Here is a 15,999-nt window from a genome sequence, read left to right on the forward strand (position 1 = left end):
GAATCAGCTTATCCCACTTGACTCTTGCCATCTTCCCCACCCAGATAAAATCCTTCAACTCTTTATTAACTGCTATCCTCAACTTCTCCTCTGACTGATAAAAATATGATTGACCTGTGTATAAGACTAAAGGGACTAAAAAAAATTTAGCTGCATTTATCTTATTATCCATATCCATATAACAAAACTTCCAATTTCTCACTTTTTATATTATCTTTTGTTTAGTCTCTTCCCACATATCCATAGCTGCCACAAAGGAATAATTTTAATCCATACTCCTAAATGTTATCATGTTCCCATAAATATGGATATTACTGAACCAATTCGTATGTGGGTACATAATTTACAGTTATTATCTTTATTTTAGCTTCATTAATTTTGTATTACAAAAAGATCTGAAACTGTCTAAAAATGTTCCACAAAACTATATCCTTTTCTGGTTTTATCAGGTATAAAATAATATCATCTGCAAATACAGTTAGCTTTTCTTGACTACCATTCCAATTATATCCTTGAATTGCTAAGTCCCTTATTATCTTTGACAATGGTTCTAAATATAATGCAAATAACAAGGGGGAAGAGGACTCCCCTGCCTGGTTCCTCTGCTCAAGAAGAAATTATCAGAGATGAACCCACCCACTTTAATTTTCACCTCTGATCCCTCATATATCCTCAACCTTATAATTTTATCCGAAAATGCAAATGCTTCCATAGCCCTACTCATAAAAACCCCAGTTTATTCTGTCAAATGCTTTCTCTGCATCATGAAATACCAACAACAGTGGATCATCAATGCTATGTTAATGTTGTCAAATGTTTGCCTCCCCTCCACAAAACCACACTGATCCATATCTATTAATTTTGGCATCACTTTTGCCATTCTTTTAGCTATTATAGACATAAACACTTTATAATTGTGGTTTAGTATTGGAAAAGGCCTGTATGAGGCTGTATCTGGTGGATCTTTACCCTCTTTAGATATTACAGCTACCACCACTTTCTTCCAGGATGTTGGTACTTCTCCTCCTCTTAAAATACTGTTAAACAAAACCTTCCATTTCTTTATCATTTTTCCCTCCTACCTTCCAAACTTCCACAAGAATACCATCTATTCCTGGGGACTTTCCTGTAGATTGGTTATAAATCACCATTTTTATCTCATCTCCTCCTATCCTATTACTAATTGATCCTCATCTACCTCTAACCCTGGGATATTTAATTCTTCCATAAACATTACCATTTGTACCTTTTCTTGATTTCCATATTTCTTTGCTTTATAGAGTTTCATAGAATTTTCAAAATATTTCTAATACTTTTACAGGGTCTCTTGTTATCTTTCTTGTTATACCCTCCCTAAGCTTAGCGACAGCCCTTTCTACTTTCTGTTGCCTGAGTTGTTGTGCTAAAAGTTTTTGTGCTCTAGAGTTATTATCAAAAACAGTTGTGCAATCTTTCTAAACTCATGTATATTATTGAGGTAATCCCTTATTTTCTGTTTAGCATTCTGCAGTTGCTCCTCTTCTTGATCTGTGGGATTCTCCCTATTTTGCAACACTTTAACATTTGCCAGTCCCTCTAAATAATTCTTACTTCTTAACATCTCTCTTTTATTTCCACCCCATTTTTAAACTCCACTTTAATTTTATCCCACTCCCTAGCTGTATTTTCAGAATAAATTTCTATCTTCTCTAGTAGCTCCTGAATAATTTCCAATACCCATTCCTTAAATTCCTCTCTTTTCAACAGATAGGTGGGAAAGCACCAGTGCCTCATTTTATTTCATTACCCTGTGTTTTTATTTTGGTTATTATTGGTGCATGATCTGAAACAGTTATTGGGTGTGTTTCAAGACCTTCAATTAAAAGCACATGTTCCTGTGAAATGTAAATTCTGTCTAGTCTAGCACAGTTTTTGTATCTTGGGGAATAATATGCAAATTCCTTCTGAACACATAGTACTGAATTCACATCTTCCATGCCAAATATTTTCATAAATGTATTCAAAAATCTACCATCATTTGTTATATTTTCCCTTCTGGGCCGCCCAAAAACATCTTCACTGTTGCAAATCAAATTCCCGTCCCCACTTAAAAGTAATATTTTTTGCTGAAAGCAGTCTATTTCTCCCAAATATTTCTTAAGCTCATTATAGCAGTTTTAGGTAGTATATAAATACATGCCAGTGTAATCCTCCTCCCTTGCCAGCAGCCATTTAGCACTACAAACCTACTATTATTATCTTTTCTATCCTCTTCTATCAATATTGGAGCCCCTCTTGCAATTAATATAAGTACTCCTGTTTTCCTTTGCCTCAGGAATTCTGCTAAATAACCCACCTGAAAACCTTTCTTTATCAAATTCACATGTTCAGTTTTTTCCAAGTATAGCTCCTGTAGCACAGATTTTTGCAATCTACATTTTTAATATAGTTCACTACTCTTTCTTTTTTGTATTTATCTGTGAGACCATTGACATTTAAAGACATTACATTAAGAATCATTGTCTTAAAAAGTTATTATTCCCACCTTTTATTTATAACAGCTTTTTTGTTAAATGTCTAGTGCCAGCTTTTGTGTTACATGCATACACTGTTTGGCAGGTTGGTCTTTTATATAGTTATTTTTTATCATAGCCATTTGAGCCTATGTTATATCTTACAAAACTTTTTGTTTTATTGAAAGCCATCAAACAAAAAAGAAACACATCCCAATATCCCCTAAAACCTATTAACTTAATAATAACACACAAAAGTATGTACATCTTCAAATATCAAAGATTTACCCTCCTACTAGGAACAAATAGTCCAAACTGACAGCCACACTCACAGACTTCAGTTAACGTGAAAAAAAGGTTATCCAAGCTGAAACACATGGTGCAGCCTGTGCTTCTACTAAGTGCTGTCTGGTTTTGTCTTATCTTTATAGCTCTCTCAGCTGGGAAAACACCTGAATGCTTTCAAAGAACATTATCTCCTAGCTATTTCTCGTCATCAGATTGCCTCCTACAGACATCAGCACCAGATACAAAATTGCTAAGCATGTATTTATTTACTAACAAATCCTTATAATAATTAATATTCTTTTTAATTTACTTACTTTCTCTTAAAATGTGTTACTAGATCAAGCTAAGGGCCTTAATCCAGTCATTCCCCTCTGCAAGAATGAGAAAAACACAGTAACTTTTCTTTTGTCATGCTCTTTTAACCATATTTTACTTCTTCCTTTTTTTTACATTGCAGTGCCTACATTTCCTAAAACTGAACAAAGAGAAAGTGAGACGAAGGGAGAAAGGAAAAAAAAAGAAATAACGGGAGCATCTATTTACATTAGTATCCCCATTACACTTAAAAATAACTGAGAAAAATAGAAGTTATGTTCTTACCATAACGTTCCATGTTAGTTGTCTTCTTCTCGCCTTCTTCTTGCTGGATGGGTTCGGAGCCGACCTCGGCTCCGACTCGGCCACTCTAAAAGCTCGAGAGTTGGTTCCACCGGCTCGAGGCTCCCCTTATATCCCACAATGCTAGGCGAGAGTTACCTCAGATCTCGTTTGTAAGCTAACCCCAGCTTATAATAGTAACAGAATAACTGTAAAACAGAATCCACCTCTAACAACAGGAAGAAAGAAGGGTGACCTATATCCTGAACCAGGAAATATGCATAATAGCATATGTCTAAGAAAGAGGTGGTAGAAAGAGAGGTCACAATCAGAACTCCTCTAGGTCTGTCCAGGCCAGGGGAAGGAGGGTGGGGCCTTAAGAAGAAGCGAGAAGAAGACAACTAACATGGAACGTTATGGTAAGAACATAACTTCTATATGTTAAGTTGTCTATCTCGCCTTCATTCTTGCTGGATGGGACGGCGTCCCTAGCACCTTGTCCCGGGTGGCCTAACGGAACAGACTCCTGAGAACAGTGGAACCAAAGTTAGCTCTATGCCTAGAAGCTAAATCCAACTTATAATGAGAAATGAAAGTGTGAGGAGTAGCCCAAGTAGCAGCTGCACAAATGGTGTCGATAGGCAGTCTGTCTTGGAAGGCTAAAGAAGTAGCCAAAGCTCTGGTGGAATGAGCCTTAGGTTTATCAGGCAGCTTTTGATGTCTAATTTCATATACAAGGGAAATCAAAGATGTTAGCCATCTGGATAATGATACCTTTGAAACTGAAAGTCCCTTTCTGCTCTCCGCATAGGAGACAAACAGCTGATCAGATTTTCTGAACTGTTTAGTTCTGTCCAAGTAGTACCTCAATTGATGGTGAACATCCAGGCAGTGTAATTTTTGTTCAGACCTATTGGAATATTCTGGAAAAAAGACCGGTAGATCAATGCTTTGATTCAGATTTGACGTCGAGACCACTTTAGGCAAAAAGGACGGGTTAGTTCGTAAGGATACTCTGTCCTTATGAAACAAAAGATAAGGAGGACGACAGCTGAGTGCTTGAAGCTCTGAAACTCTTCTAGCTGATGTAATAGCTACCAGAAAAAGAGTTTTCCATGATAATAATTTTAAAGAACAGGAGACTGCAGGTTCGAGAGGGGAAGAATCAAAGAAGCAAGAACTAAATTTAGGTCCCAAGGAGAAGGAGGATTTCTTATAGGAGGTCTGAGAAGAAAAACTCCTTTCAAAAAAGCTTTGCAGAGCTTGTGGGACATTAGGGCAGATTCAGAAATACCCACATGAAAGTTAGAAATAGCTGCCAATTGAACTTTAAGTGTAGAGGAGATGAACCTGCATGGAAGAGTTCAGCTAGAAAATCGAGGACTAGTTGGATGGAAGCAGTGAAAGGATCTATGTCCTTTCCTTGAGCCCAATATGTGAAGCGTTTCCACTTACTCAAATAAATCTTTCGAGTGGAAGATTTATGGGAAGCTATCAAAATATCTCTAACAGAGTGAGATAATTGAGGAAGCCTGGCTAAGGTTGGAACTGGAGGAACCAAGCAGTGAGGTTCAGAGAGGGAGGGAGCGATGAAACTGACCCGACTGATGGATCAAAAGATCTGGAACTAGGTCCAGATTCCACGGTCGCTCAAGAGAAACGATGTAGAAAGGGGAACCACACTTGTCGAGGCCAGTAAGGAGCAATGAGGATCAATGAGGCCTTCTGAGCGATAGCTTTCTGTATTACTTGAGAGATCAGTGGGAAAGGAGGAAATGCATACAGAAGTCCCGGGGCCAAACTTGGACTAGAGCGTCTCTGCTGGGTTGGCCTGGTAAAGGGAATAGAGTGAAATATTCTCTGCACTTGCTGTTTTGGGGAGTAGCAAAAGATCGCAGCAAGGCTGACCCCACTTGAGAAAAATTTCTCTCACTACAGAGTCTTTCAGAGACCACTCGTGAGGCATGAGTATAGCTCTGCTCAACTTGTCCGTAATTTGATTGGACTTCCCGGGGATGTGCGTTGCTATCAGAAACCGCTGAGAAGAAATCGCCCATTGCCACAGTCTGAGTGCTTCTCGACACAGGGGGTATGATCTGGTTCCGCCTTGTTTGTTGATGTACCACACTACAGACATATTGTCTGTCTGGATTGCAATCGTTCCCAAGGGAAGAGAGTCTTGAAGGGCTTGCAACGCTAAAAGCACTGCTCTCATCTCCAGAACATTTATGTGCAAGTGGCATTCATTTGGTTGCCATGTGCCCTGGACCGTCCTACCCTGATAATGCCCCCCCCACCCGATCAGGGAGGCATCCGTTGTCAGAGTAGCAACCGGAGGAGGTGGAACAAAGGGTCTTCCGACAAGAGCTGAGGGAAGACATCCACCACATGAGATGCTTTTGCACGCTTGCGTGATCATAATGGTGTGAGACATTGGAAGTTCCTGGTATGACCATTGAGTAAAGAGCATCCATTGAAGGATCCGCATGTGGTATCTGGCTAATGGAAGCAGAGGTATGGCCGCTGCCATAATTCCCAACACCTTTAGAACTAACCTGGCTTTGATTCTGTTGTTGTTGAAAAGGAGTGATACCAATTTGTGAATGTCTGTTATTCTCTGATGTGTTAGTCTTGCAGACATGTTTATTGTATCTAGATTTGCCTATGTAGGTAATAGTACGACAAGGCGACAAAACAGACTTTTTGCAATTTATTGAAATACCCAGCTTTTGACAAACGCGAAAAGTGTAATCTCTGGCCATCAGAAGGAGATGCTTGGTGGGAGCTGTGAGGAGCCAGTCGTCCAAATATGGAAACACCTGGAATCCTTGTCGTCTCAGGTGAGAAGCTACCACTGCCATGCATTTGGTAAACACCGGGTCAGTGGTGAGACCAAAGGGCAGGGCCCTGAACTGAAAATGACTGGTTCCCAGCCTGAAGCGGAGAAATCTTCTGGAGCGTCTGTTCATCTTTATGTGATAGTACGCATCCCGAAGGTCTATAGAGCACATCCAGTTTCCTTTGCCCAAAAGGGGAAGGATGGATTGCAGCGTGACCATCCGAAATCTTGTTTTCTTGACTGATTTGTTCAAGACACTGAGATCCAAAATTGGTCTCCAGTCCCCTGTTTTCTTTGGAACTAAAAAGAACCTTGAGTAGATTCTGGATCCTTGCTGGTCTGCTGGAACTGGCTGAATTGTTCTTTTTGCAAGCAGTTTTGAAATCTCCAAAACTGCTAGATCCCTTTGAGCGGGTGGAACATCTGGAAGGGATTTTTTTGACTGATTTGGAAAGCGAAGAAAGGGGATAGAATAGCCTTCGGAAATGATGGACTGTACCCATTTGTCTTGAGTCAGGGATAGCCAGGCTTCTGGGTACAGTGACAATCTTCCCCCCGACTGCCTCCGAAGATGGGCAGTCGGGCAACACCTCAGGGATGCTGAAAGGGCTTGTCAGGGAAGACTTCCCGATTGCCCTGGTTCTGCGGACCCCCCCTGCCCCTAGGGCGGCGTCTACCATTGTTATTCCGCCTCTGCCTCTGGCGGGAAAACGACTCTGTGCGTCAGGCGAAGTCCCTTGAGATTGTTTACGGAACCACATCTTTCCACCTTTCTGGCCTTTGAGGTAAGGCCTGGAAGGAGTAGAAAAACGGACTCCGACGGCAGAAAGGGTCTTGCCATCAGTCTCGCACCTAGTCAAGGTTTCTTTCACTTGAGGACCAAAGAGGGATGATCCATCAAACGGGGAGTTCGTGAAAGACGTCTTGAAGGGGTCCAAAATTGCATAGCCGCATCCAGGCATGCCTACGTAAGGCCACACCTGTCCCTGCGGCTCTGCTCGCTCCATCAGCCGCGTAAGAAAGAAGGCGCATGGAGGAGTTGGTTATGGAATTAAGGGTAGCCAGCTGCGTGTTCATTTTATCTTGGAAACCCGCAGCTGTAGGGTCCTTTAACATTTCACTCGCTTCCTTGATCAAGTCCCTTTGAAGACGAGTAAAATGGCACAGGTAGTTCAGCGAACGCATGGTAAATGTCGCTGACGAGAACATCCGCTTCCCATACCTATCCATGGACCTAGATTCCTTGTTAGGTGGATGGACAGGTACTGAAGGATCAGCTAGCTCCTTCTTAGTGGCAGCAGCTACCACCATAGCATCCACAGAAACTCCTTTTGTTAAAAACTGTTTGTCTGCTGGAGCTGTTATGAACTTGGAGGGTCTCCTGGGAGTGGGGTCCACTGAATCAGGAGCCGTCCATGCCTTCTTAGCAACCACCTGCATGAGGGGGTCGAAGGGGACACCCAGGAGGTGGAAGGACGAGAGCCAAACGCCTCAAGATACACAGATTCGTCCTCCGAAGGGTTGAGGGCTGGCCAATTTCCCTCTGTTTCAGGATCTCCAGAATGTCTGCAAATGAGACATCTTCAGAAGGGGAACGGGGAACCCTCAGAATCATCCAAATCTGTGTCTGACGTGATGGACTCAGGTGAGTCAATGTGTTTCCTCTTACACTTCCTCTTCCGAGGGGGCTCTTCTGCCAAATCAGGAGAGGCCTCGGAAGAGGATGAAATCCCCACAGGTGGTTCCTGAGGAGCTGGCTCTCTGCGGTCCGGGATGAGGGAGTGAGTCGACTTAGCCTGAGGCACCATAGAGGGAGGGGCGGACGGAGCCGACTGTGGAGTAGAGCCAGGCTCTAACACACTCCGCATATCCTCGAATGCACCCCTGTCAGGCAGAGCCAGAGGTCCCCGCTCCGAGAAGCTAAGAACCCCCCTCGGCACCGACAGTGATGGCTCCGAGGCCGATGTCGGAGCCGAACTCACCAGCGCCGAAGCACCGAGAGGGAGAGGGGGGTCGGACAAGGGTCCGATGCCACTCACCCCCTCGGAGCCGACGAGGGAAGTCCGGCGCCGAGATTCTTCCAAGGAAGAAAACGGAGCCGACGACGGAGCCGAAGACAATTGTATCGGCTCCGACGCTATCACAGTCTCGGTTCCGACACGACCCGGCTCCGAGCTCAAGAGAGTCGAAGGAGGAATATGTTGATGGACGGGGCAGGCATCGACTGATGAGTCGGGCTCTGAAGCATCTGGGCCAGTGCCTCGGACTTAAGTAGTCGACTCACTACCCTCTGAAGGTCATGATCCGACAGCCTCGATGACCTAGAGGAGTGAGATCTTTGGCTCCGTTCAGACAGCAGGGGAGATCCTGGAGCCGAATGAACGGAGCCAAGAGATGGTGACCTGGACCTCTTCCTAGTTGTCGGCTCCGAAGGTCTGGTCGGAGCCGACACAGGAACTTCTACTACCTCGGCTCCGGCCGAGCAGGGCCACAGAAACTGTGGACTGAGACTTATCGGCTCCAGCCGGAGTCGATGAAGGCAGAGGTTGAGAAACCTTAGGTCTCGGCTCAGTTGCCAGAGCCGAAGACCTAGATGCCTTAGAGGGCTTCCCTGTTGAAACAGACAGGGAATCCTCTGGCTTGAGTAAGCCTCTGAGAATCAATTTATTCTTTCTTTCCTGCAGGACCCTGGGGCTGAAGCCATGGCACACAGCACAGGAGTCCTGCAGGTGCAAAGGCCCCAGACAGTAGACACAAGAAGTGTGAGCGTCTGTCAGAGACATTTTCTGACAGCACGCATCACACTTCTTGAATCCGGAGACCTTTGCTTCTTTAGACATTTTTTTCTTTTTGAACAGGTGTACACAAACACACACACAAACACACTAGTTACACCCTGTCAAGTTAAAATATAATAAAAACCAGTAACTAGGATTTTAAAATAAAATAAAACACACACACTCCACTAGGGAAGGAAAGGCCTGTAGGCCCAAGGGAAGAACCTAAGGTTCTTGAGGGAAAAAAACGGAAATTTTTTAGAAGGGGATAAAATTTACTCTAAACTAAGGGAATTAAGTAAATATATTAAAATTAAAGGGGTTTTGAAAGACTAATTTCAACAAGAAAAGTTACTCACCAAGAACCGGTAGAAAAACCAACCTCGAAGCTGTAGCGGCAAACGAGATCTGGGGTAACTCTCGCCTAGCATTGTGGGATATAAGGGGAGCCTCGAGCCGGTGGAACCAACTCTCGAGCTTTTAGAGTGGCCGAGTCGGAGCCGAGGTCGGCTCCGAACCCATCCAGCAAGAATGAAGGCGAGATAGACAACTTAACATCTTTTCTTTATAGCATGCAAAGAAAGTCAAGCACTGTTAAAATAGTACTATTATGAAAAAAATGTTTTACTTACAGTTAATTTTCTCCCTCTTCTTTCCCTCTCCTAAGTATTTTCTGAACATTAATGACAAAGTAGAGCATAGGCTTTAGAGTCCCCTACAAGTTTAACGGTGTCCAAAAAAGTTCAAGATTTCCAGATTTTCTTGTTCTGTTATGTTTCACAACTATAATTATTGTTTTATAATCCTACATTTGTCCAGTCCCACGTTACTGGTTTTATTCCTGTTCATCTCCATCTCCCAAGTCCTGTCTCTGCTTCATTTCCAATATACTCTTGATTCTTCTAGTCGACTCTTGTATTTTTTTACCTTCTCTTAGGCATTTAACATTGGAAAAGGTTTAACTGGCACAGTCTCTCAGTGCTCTTTATTACCAGAAGAACAAGAAGCAGAATCTGCTTCTCTTTCACAGCTCACTTTTTGTTGGACAAACTTTTGTATGTCCTCCTTAGCATGTGCTTCATAAAAATGATTTTGTGCTTCCAGGGAAAATATTTTGAAGATAGCTGGGTACAGCAGTTTGAATCTCAAACCTGCTTCTCAACATTCCCTGAATAATGAAATACATTTACTCTTCTTCTGCCTGGTATACAATGAGTAGACATTCTTCACAAACACTCTGCTGTTTCCCACCTTTAGTATATCTTCCTTCTGCCACAGTTTTGTCAGAATCAATAGCTTCTGCTGGTAAGATTGTATATTTACTATTAAAAGTCTTGGTTGCTTTCTAAATGCCAGGCTTAGAGCAGACACAAAATGTGCCCCTTCACTTAACAATTCCTGTTGTGGAATACCAGTCCAGTTGCTTATTTGTGCTTTCATAAAATTAATACAGTCTATTCCTTCCACATTTTCAGGAACAGCAGGAAATCTCAGGTTTTCCCTATGTGCTCTGTCCTCTAATTCTATTATTTTTTGACACATCTCTTCTTGTGCAGTCTCATATTCAGCCAGCCTTTTCTTCATTTCAACCTCTGAGTTTTGCAGTTTTATCACCTGATTTGAATATCTGTTTAAAGCTTCTTCAAATTTTCCAGCCTTTTTTGTTTGAGTTAATATACTTCATCAGTGTTTCATTTATTTTAATCAGGTCTGTGTGCAGTTGTCTTGTACTTTCCTTTAGGCTACTGGAAGTCATGTCTGGGCTTGCACTGCTTTTTGCTGAATAGCTGTAGTACTTTTCACACTCAGTGTTTTTTCCCTCACCTTTTGTAGATATTTTTTTCTTCAGGTCCTCTGTATTTATTTTTTCTTGGCATCCAGGCAGTGCACTTACTAGCCAGTTACAGAAATTTACCCAGGAATACAGGTCCACTGGCCTTCTCTGCTAAGTTTCTGTTTTCACACTGGGAGAGCTAGAATTAAGCTATTACTCAGTATGCAGCCATCTTGGAAGTAGTCATTTTCAGGAAGGTTTTGGGAATGAAGCTAAGACAATCATTTCATTACTGACCCAGAAGAAGCAATCTGCTGCAGGATCATAAGCACACTTTAAAATAGGGTGAGTAACACAAGAAGCAGATACTGCTGGGGAATTGAAGGAATGTCTCACCTCAGAAGAATGAAGGTTAACAGCTTTTGCACAGTCTCAACAGATAAATGCTAGTACTTTAACATATGAGTTTGACATTTTAAATCCTGAAATTTAAAGTAGCAGAACAATAAAATGTCTTCCCCAGTTTGTCAATAGCTTTCCAGTCCTTGTTAGATGGAATGAGGTTAGCAGTAGTAAACTGATTAGTAGAAGCAGGTTTAGATAGAGAAGTTGCTGCTGTTCTGCTAAAGGACTGGAAAATAAACATTTATGAGTCTGATGTAGCATGTATAACCTTTCAGAATTCCTGGGGACAGGAGGTTGTCAATAGGTAAACTGAGAGCAGTGAGGAAAAACATTCTATAAAGCAGACAAAAGAGGAAGAATACCTACAAATTTAAGAACATCCCACTATAACAAATCATAATACATATTCTATGCAACAGGAATTTCATTCTGTTCCCACTGAAAAAAACAAATTTATCTTGGATAAAAGTTTCAGAAAAAGATAAACCTTCAAGAGGGAAATCTGATGCCATACTTTCCTCAGAATCAGACTGTCCAGACTGAGAGGAAATTCTTGAAGTACAACCACCCCCCTGCATTGTCTATTCTACTGAATGGAAACCAAGGAAAGAAAAGAGTGGGAACTATTTTTCTTTTCTTGCCTGAAGAGGTAGAAGGCATCAAAAACACATATAAGAGCTCTTTAGCAAATGCCAGTAAATCTTCTCTGTCCATAGAAACAGAAACAGGAGAAGACAATATTTTCACCATATGTTCACTCTTCCTGTGAAACTCCCTGGGAAAATGACTCACCCATAGAAGGAATACACATCCTGGATTCAGGTTCTCTATCCTGGCCCAGAGAAAAAGCTCCTTCTCCTGAAACTAACAGCAATGATTCTCCCTTGTCCACCAAGGGCATCCCTACAGCGGCAGAGGGCATGCCTATCACCTGTTCTTTGGTGGCTGTAGGTACAACACCAGAAGAACCAGGGGAAAAAGATTAGCAGTCTGAGGAACCAAGATTGGCCACAGCATAGTCACCCATCAGAGTCATATGTACAACAGGAGCTGGCCTGACACCCAAAGACTTCCTAACTCCTTTCATCTTCTTGCAGACAAAGGAAGGTAATACCAAGGAGTCTGCTAGCTGCGCCATATGTTAGCTGAGAATGGGATCTCAAAGGCAGATACTGAAACATAGATGCAAAAGGGCATCTTGATCAAGGGGAGCCTCGAGCCGGTGGAACCAACTCTCGAGCTTTTAGAGTGGCCGAGTCGGAGCCGAGGTCAGCTCCAAACCCATCCAGCAAGAATGAAGGCGAGATGGACAATTTAACATAATAAGTTTTAGTGTTATTAGGAAATGCGTGATGATCAGTAAGTATGGAACTAAAAAGTTTAAAGGAAAAAAATTGAACAGAACACAGCTTTATAACTAAGCTTATAAACTGCAATAAACACAGTTTATGGTTTATGAATGTCCATTACTTACCTGATACTTTCCCAGAAGTATGATACAATTCCAACATCATCAGTGCTCCTACTCCCATCCAATGTGAGGTTTTCCACTGGAAGCAGCAGATGTTTGTCAGGTCCAGTCACAGAAACAGGAGGGATTTTAGCAACTATCAAAGAGAAAATTACATAAAAAAGTAAAAGTAAAACAATATGTAAGTAAATCAGAGAAAAAAATCCACCATCATGTGCAAGTCTATCTGTTAACACCATCCATTTTGACAGCATATACATTAATGTATCACATTGTTCAAGAAGATTTTTTTTAATGGCAGAATTGTAAGATTTTCTTTGCAGTTAATCTTGTGTCTTCTAATGTGTAATTTTCCTCTGCTACAAAGATGAATAAGATTTAAAGAGAGTGGGGACTATGTTTTTTTTTCTTAAAAAGCATTACTTCAAACCAAAATACCTCCATATCCCCAATGAAAATGAAATAGCTTATGTGAAAGATCATGTAAGTAACACACAATAAAGAATCATGAGCTTACTATAATTTCTCTTTGTGAACCACTGTGAATTTTAAGTTTTTCCTTTGTCAGTCTTTTTCTGTCCTCACCTGAATATTTTATTTATTCTGAATTGATGTATTTTCTCTACTTATATCACATTTGCTTCTGTCTCTCTCTTCACTTCTAATTCAAACCAATTAAGCTTAGTTTTCTTACTAGACAATCTTACTACTTCTTTGGTTACTCTGTATTATATTGCATTGTAAAATTACATTTTGTAACTCTGTTTTTATTTATTTATTTATTTGACATTTGTTTTCTGGGAAAGTTTAACTGGGATAATATCCCATTTTCAGTGGAGGCCTGGGGAAAAAAAATCCACACTGAAGTAACATGGTTACAGTTAAATAAAGTTATTGCAAAGCCTATTACAGAAGAATGACATAGTAACTAAGTAAAAATTCAGCTTCAGCTCATACAGTGTGAGCCTATACATACTTAGTGCAAACATTCAGACAGCTATAATAAGATGAAAAAGAACATTGTCAATGGATAAAGTATTCACAAGCTGCAAAAATAAACACATCAAGTACACTCTGTGGAACAGAGATAGGTATGTGATATAGCCTAGGCAAAACATATTTATTCTTTGTCTAAGAAATCAATTTTAGTATTTCCTTTTCACTGAACATAGTCAAAGTATGCTGGTGGTAGAAGAAGAAAGGGAACATAGCTAGGTTTTATTTAGGTAGTCTTTTAGTAGTAGTTTGAAGTTGGAGAAGTTAGAAGTAGATCTAATCTGTAGAGGGATAGAATTCCATTTTTAGTGACAGGGTATGAGCAAAGACTTTGGCCAGAGGATTTGCGGGATTATATATATGCTGAAAACATGTTCATTTGATCAAAGCAGTCTATTACGGTGATGGGAATGGAGAATGGGAATAAAAGCAGGGCAATCATTGGCTTTGTGAATAATTTTATGTATGAACATAAACTGTATATAATTTAAGTAGTGAGGCAGTTCTAACCACCTCAAAGCTTTAAGGGCAATAAAGTGATGGCTGTGGTACTGTTTGGAAGTAGCAAATTTTTCAACCTTATTATAGCATTCTTCTAGCTTATTTTTAATTGTAAACTGAAAGGTGGTTAGTATGGGTGCACAGTATAAGACAAAAGGTAGGTAGTGGCAATAGTGGTTTTGGTGGTGTTGCTATGGAATTTTTTCTGCCCTGTAGAACATTTCTAATTTTGGTGAGTCTTTTTTATGTTATTTTAAACATCCAGGTCAAATTTAAAGTTATCATCTATAATCACTACAAGAAGCTTTGTATGGGGACTTCCAAGATGGCTGCACACTGAGTAAGCTTAATTCTAGCTCCCCCAGTGTGAAAACAGCAAATTAGCACAGAAAGTCATAGGACTTATACTTCTGGGTAAATTTCAGTATCTGGCTAGTAAGTGCACTGCCTAAATGTTAGGAAAAAAGAAATACATAGGACCTGAAGGAAAATCAACTTCAAAAGGTGAGGAAAAACACTGACTGGGAAAAGTGCTGCAGCTGTTCAGCAAAAAGCAGTGCAAGCTCCAGACATGACTTCTAGTAATCTATAGGAAAGGATAAGACAACTGCATAAAGACCCGATTAAAAATAAATGAAACACTGATGGAGTATATCAACACAAACAACAAAAGGCTGGAAAAATGGAAGAAGCTGTAAACAGATATTCAGATGAGGTAATAAAACTACATAAATTAGAGGTCAAAATGAAAAACAGGCTGACTGAAAATGAGACTGCACAAGAAGAGATGTTTCAAAAATTAATAGAATTAGAGGACAGAGCACATAGGAAAAAACAGATTTTCTGCTGTACCAGAGAAGTTGGAAGGAAAAGCAGAAGAAGTTGATTCTGACAAAAATTGTGGCAGAAGGACAAAGTACGAGACAGCAGAGTGTTTGTGGAAAATGATTATTCATTGTAGACCAGGCAGAAGAGGAGTACATTTATACCACTATTGAGGGAAAGTTGAGAAGCAGGAATGAGATTTAAACTACTGTACACAGCTATTTTCAAAATATTTTTCCCTGAAGGGACAAAATCATTTTTTGATTTACTACAAGCAAAGGAGGAAATGCAAATGTTTGTCTAACAAAAAGCGAACTGTGAAACAGAACAATATTCTGTTTCTTGTTCTTCGGGTAATAAAGGCCACAGAGAGACTGTGCCAGTGAAACCTTTTCCAATATTTCAATGAAAATGCTTGAGAGAAGGAAAAACGCATAAGAGTCGACTAGAAGAATCTAGAGTACATTGGAAATAAAACAGACACATGATTTGGGAGATAGAGATGAACAGGAATATAACCAGTAACTTATAAATTGAAAAAATGCAGGATTACAAAGCAATAATTATATTTGTGAAACATTACAGAACAAGAAATCTGGAAATATTGGACTTTTTGTACTTTGCTAACCTTGTAGGGAACTCTAAAGCATATGCCCTACTTCATGTCATTGATGTTCGAAAAATACTTAACTCATTACATCCGAGTGACGCCTCCAGGTGCATCTGCAGTTAACTCCTACTGATGCCTCTAGACGTCAAATATTGCTTGTTCATATTTGCATCAATAAATCCAAAACCATACTATGTACAAAGTTTTAAAAGATTTCATCTTAATGGTCACAGAATTGCAAGCTCAACTGCATTAATATTTGACTTCTGTCTAGTGCAGGTTAATAGATATTAACTGTTGTTTTTTTATGATATTAATTTATAGATATAATTTCCCATTTTTCTAAATTTCTCAACAACCAAGTAACACAGACAGAACTCCTTAGCTTCATATGGAAGTCCTCAACTAGATGAATAAAATGCTG

The 15,999-nt window shown here is 40.5% G+C and overlaps 1 protein-coding gene across 1 annotated transcript in view; it reads right to left on the reverse strand.

Moving 5' to 3' along the window:
• KIAA0319 (KIAA0319 ortholog) overlaps nucleotides 1-15,999 on the reverse strand; it is a 2,335,945-nt gene that overhangs the window by 897,791 nt on the left and 1,422,155 nt on the right. Inside the window, exon 10 of the mRNA XM_044065978.1 lies at nucleotides 12,647-12,779. Coding sequence (XP_043921913.1) covers nucleotides 12,647-12,779 — 133 coding nt within the window. The remainder of the gene's footprint in view (nucleotides 1-12,646; nucleotides 12,780-15,999) is intronic.

This window comes from Protopterus annectens, chromosome 3.part0, assembly GCF_019279795.1.
Source record: "Protopterus annectens isolate FY-2018-M chromosome 3.part0, PAN1.0, whole genome shotgun sequence".
NCBI classification, from domain to species: Eukaryota; Metazoa; Chordata; order Ceratodontiformes; family Protopteridae; genus Protopterus; species Protopterus annectens.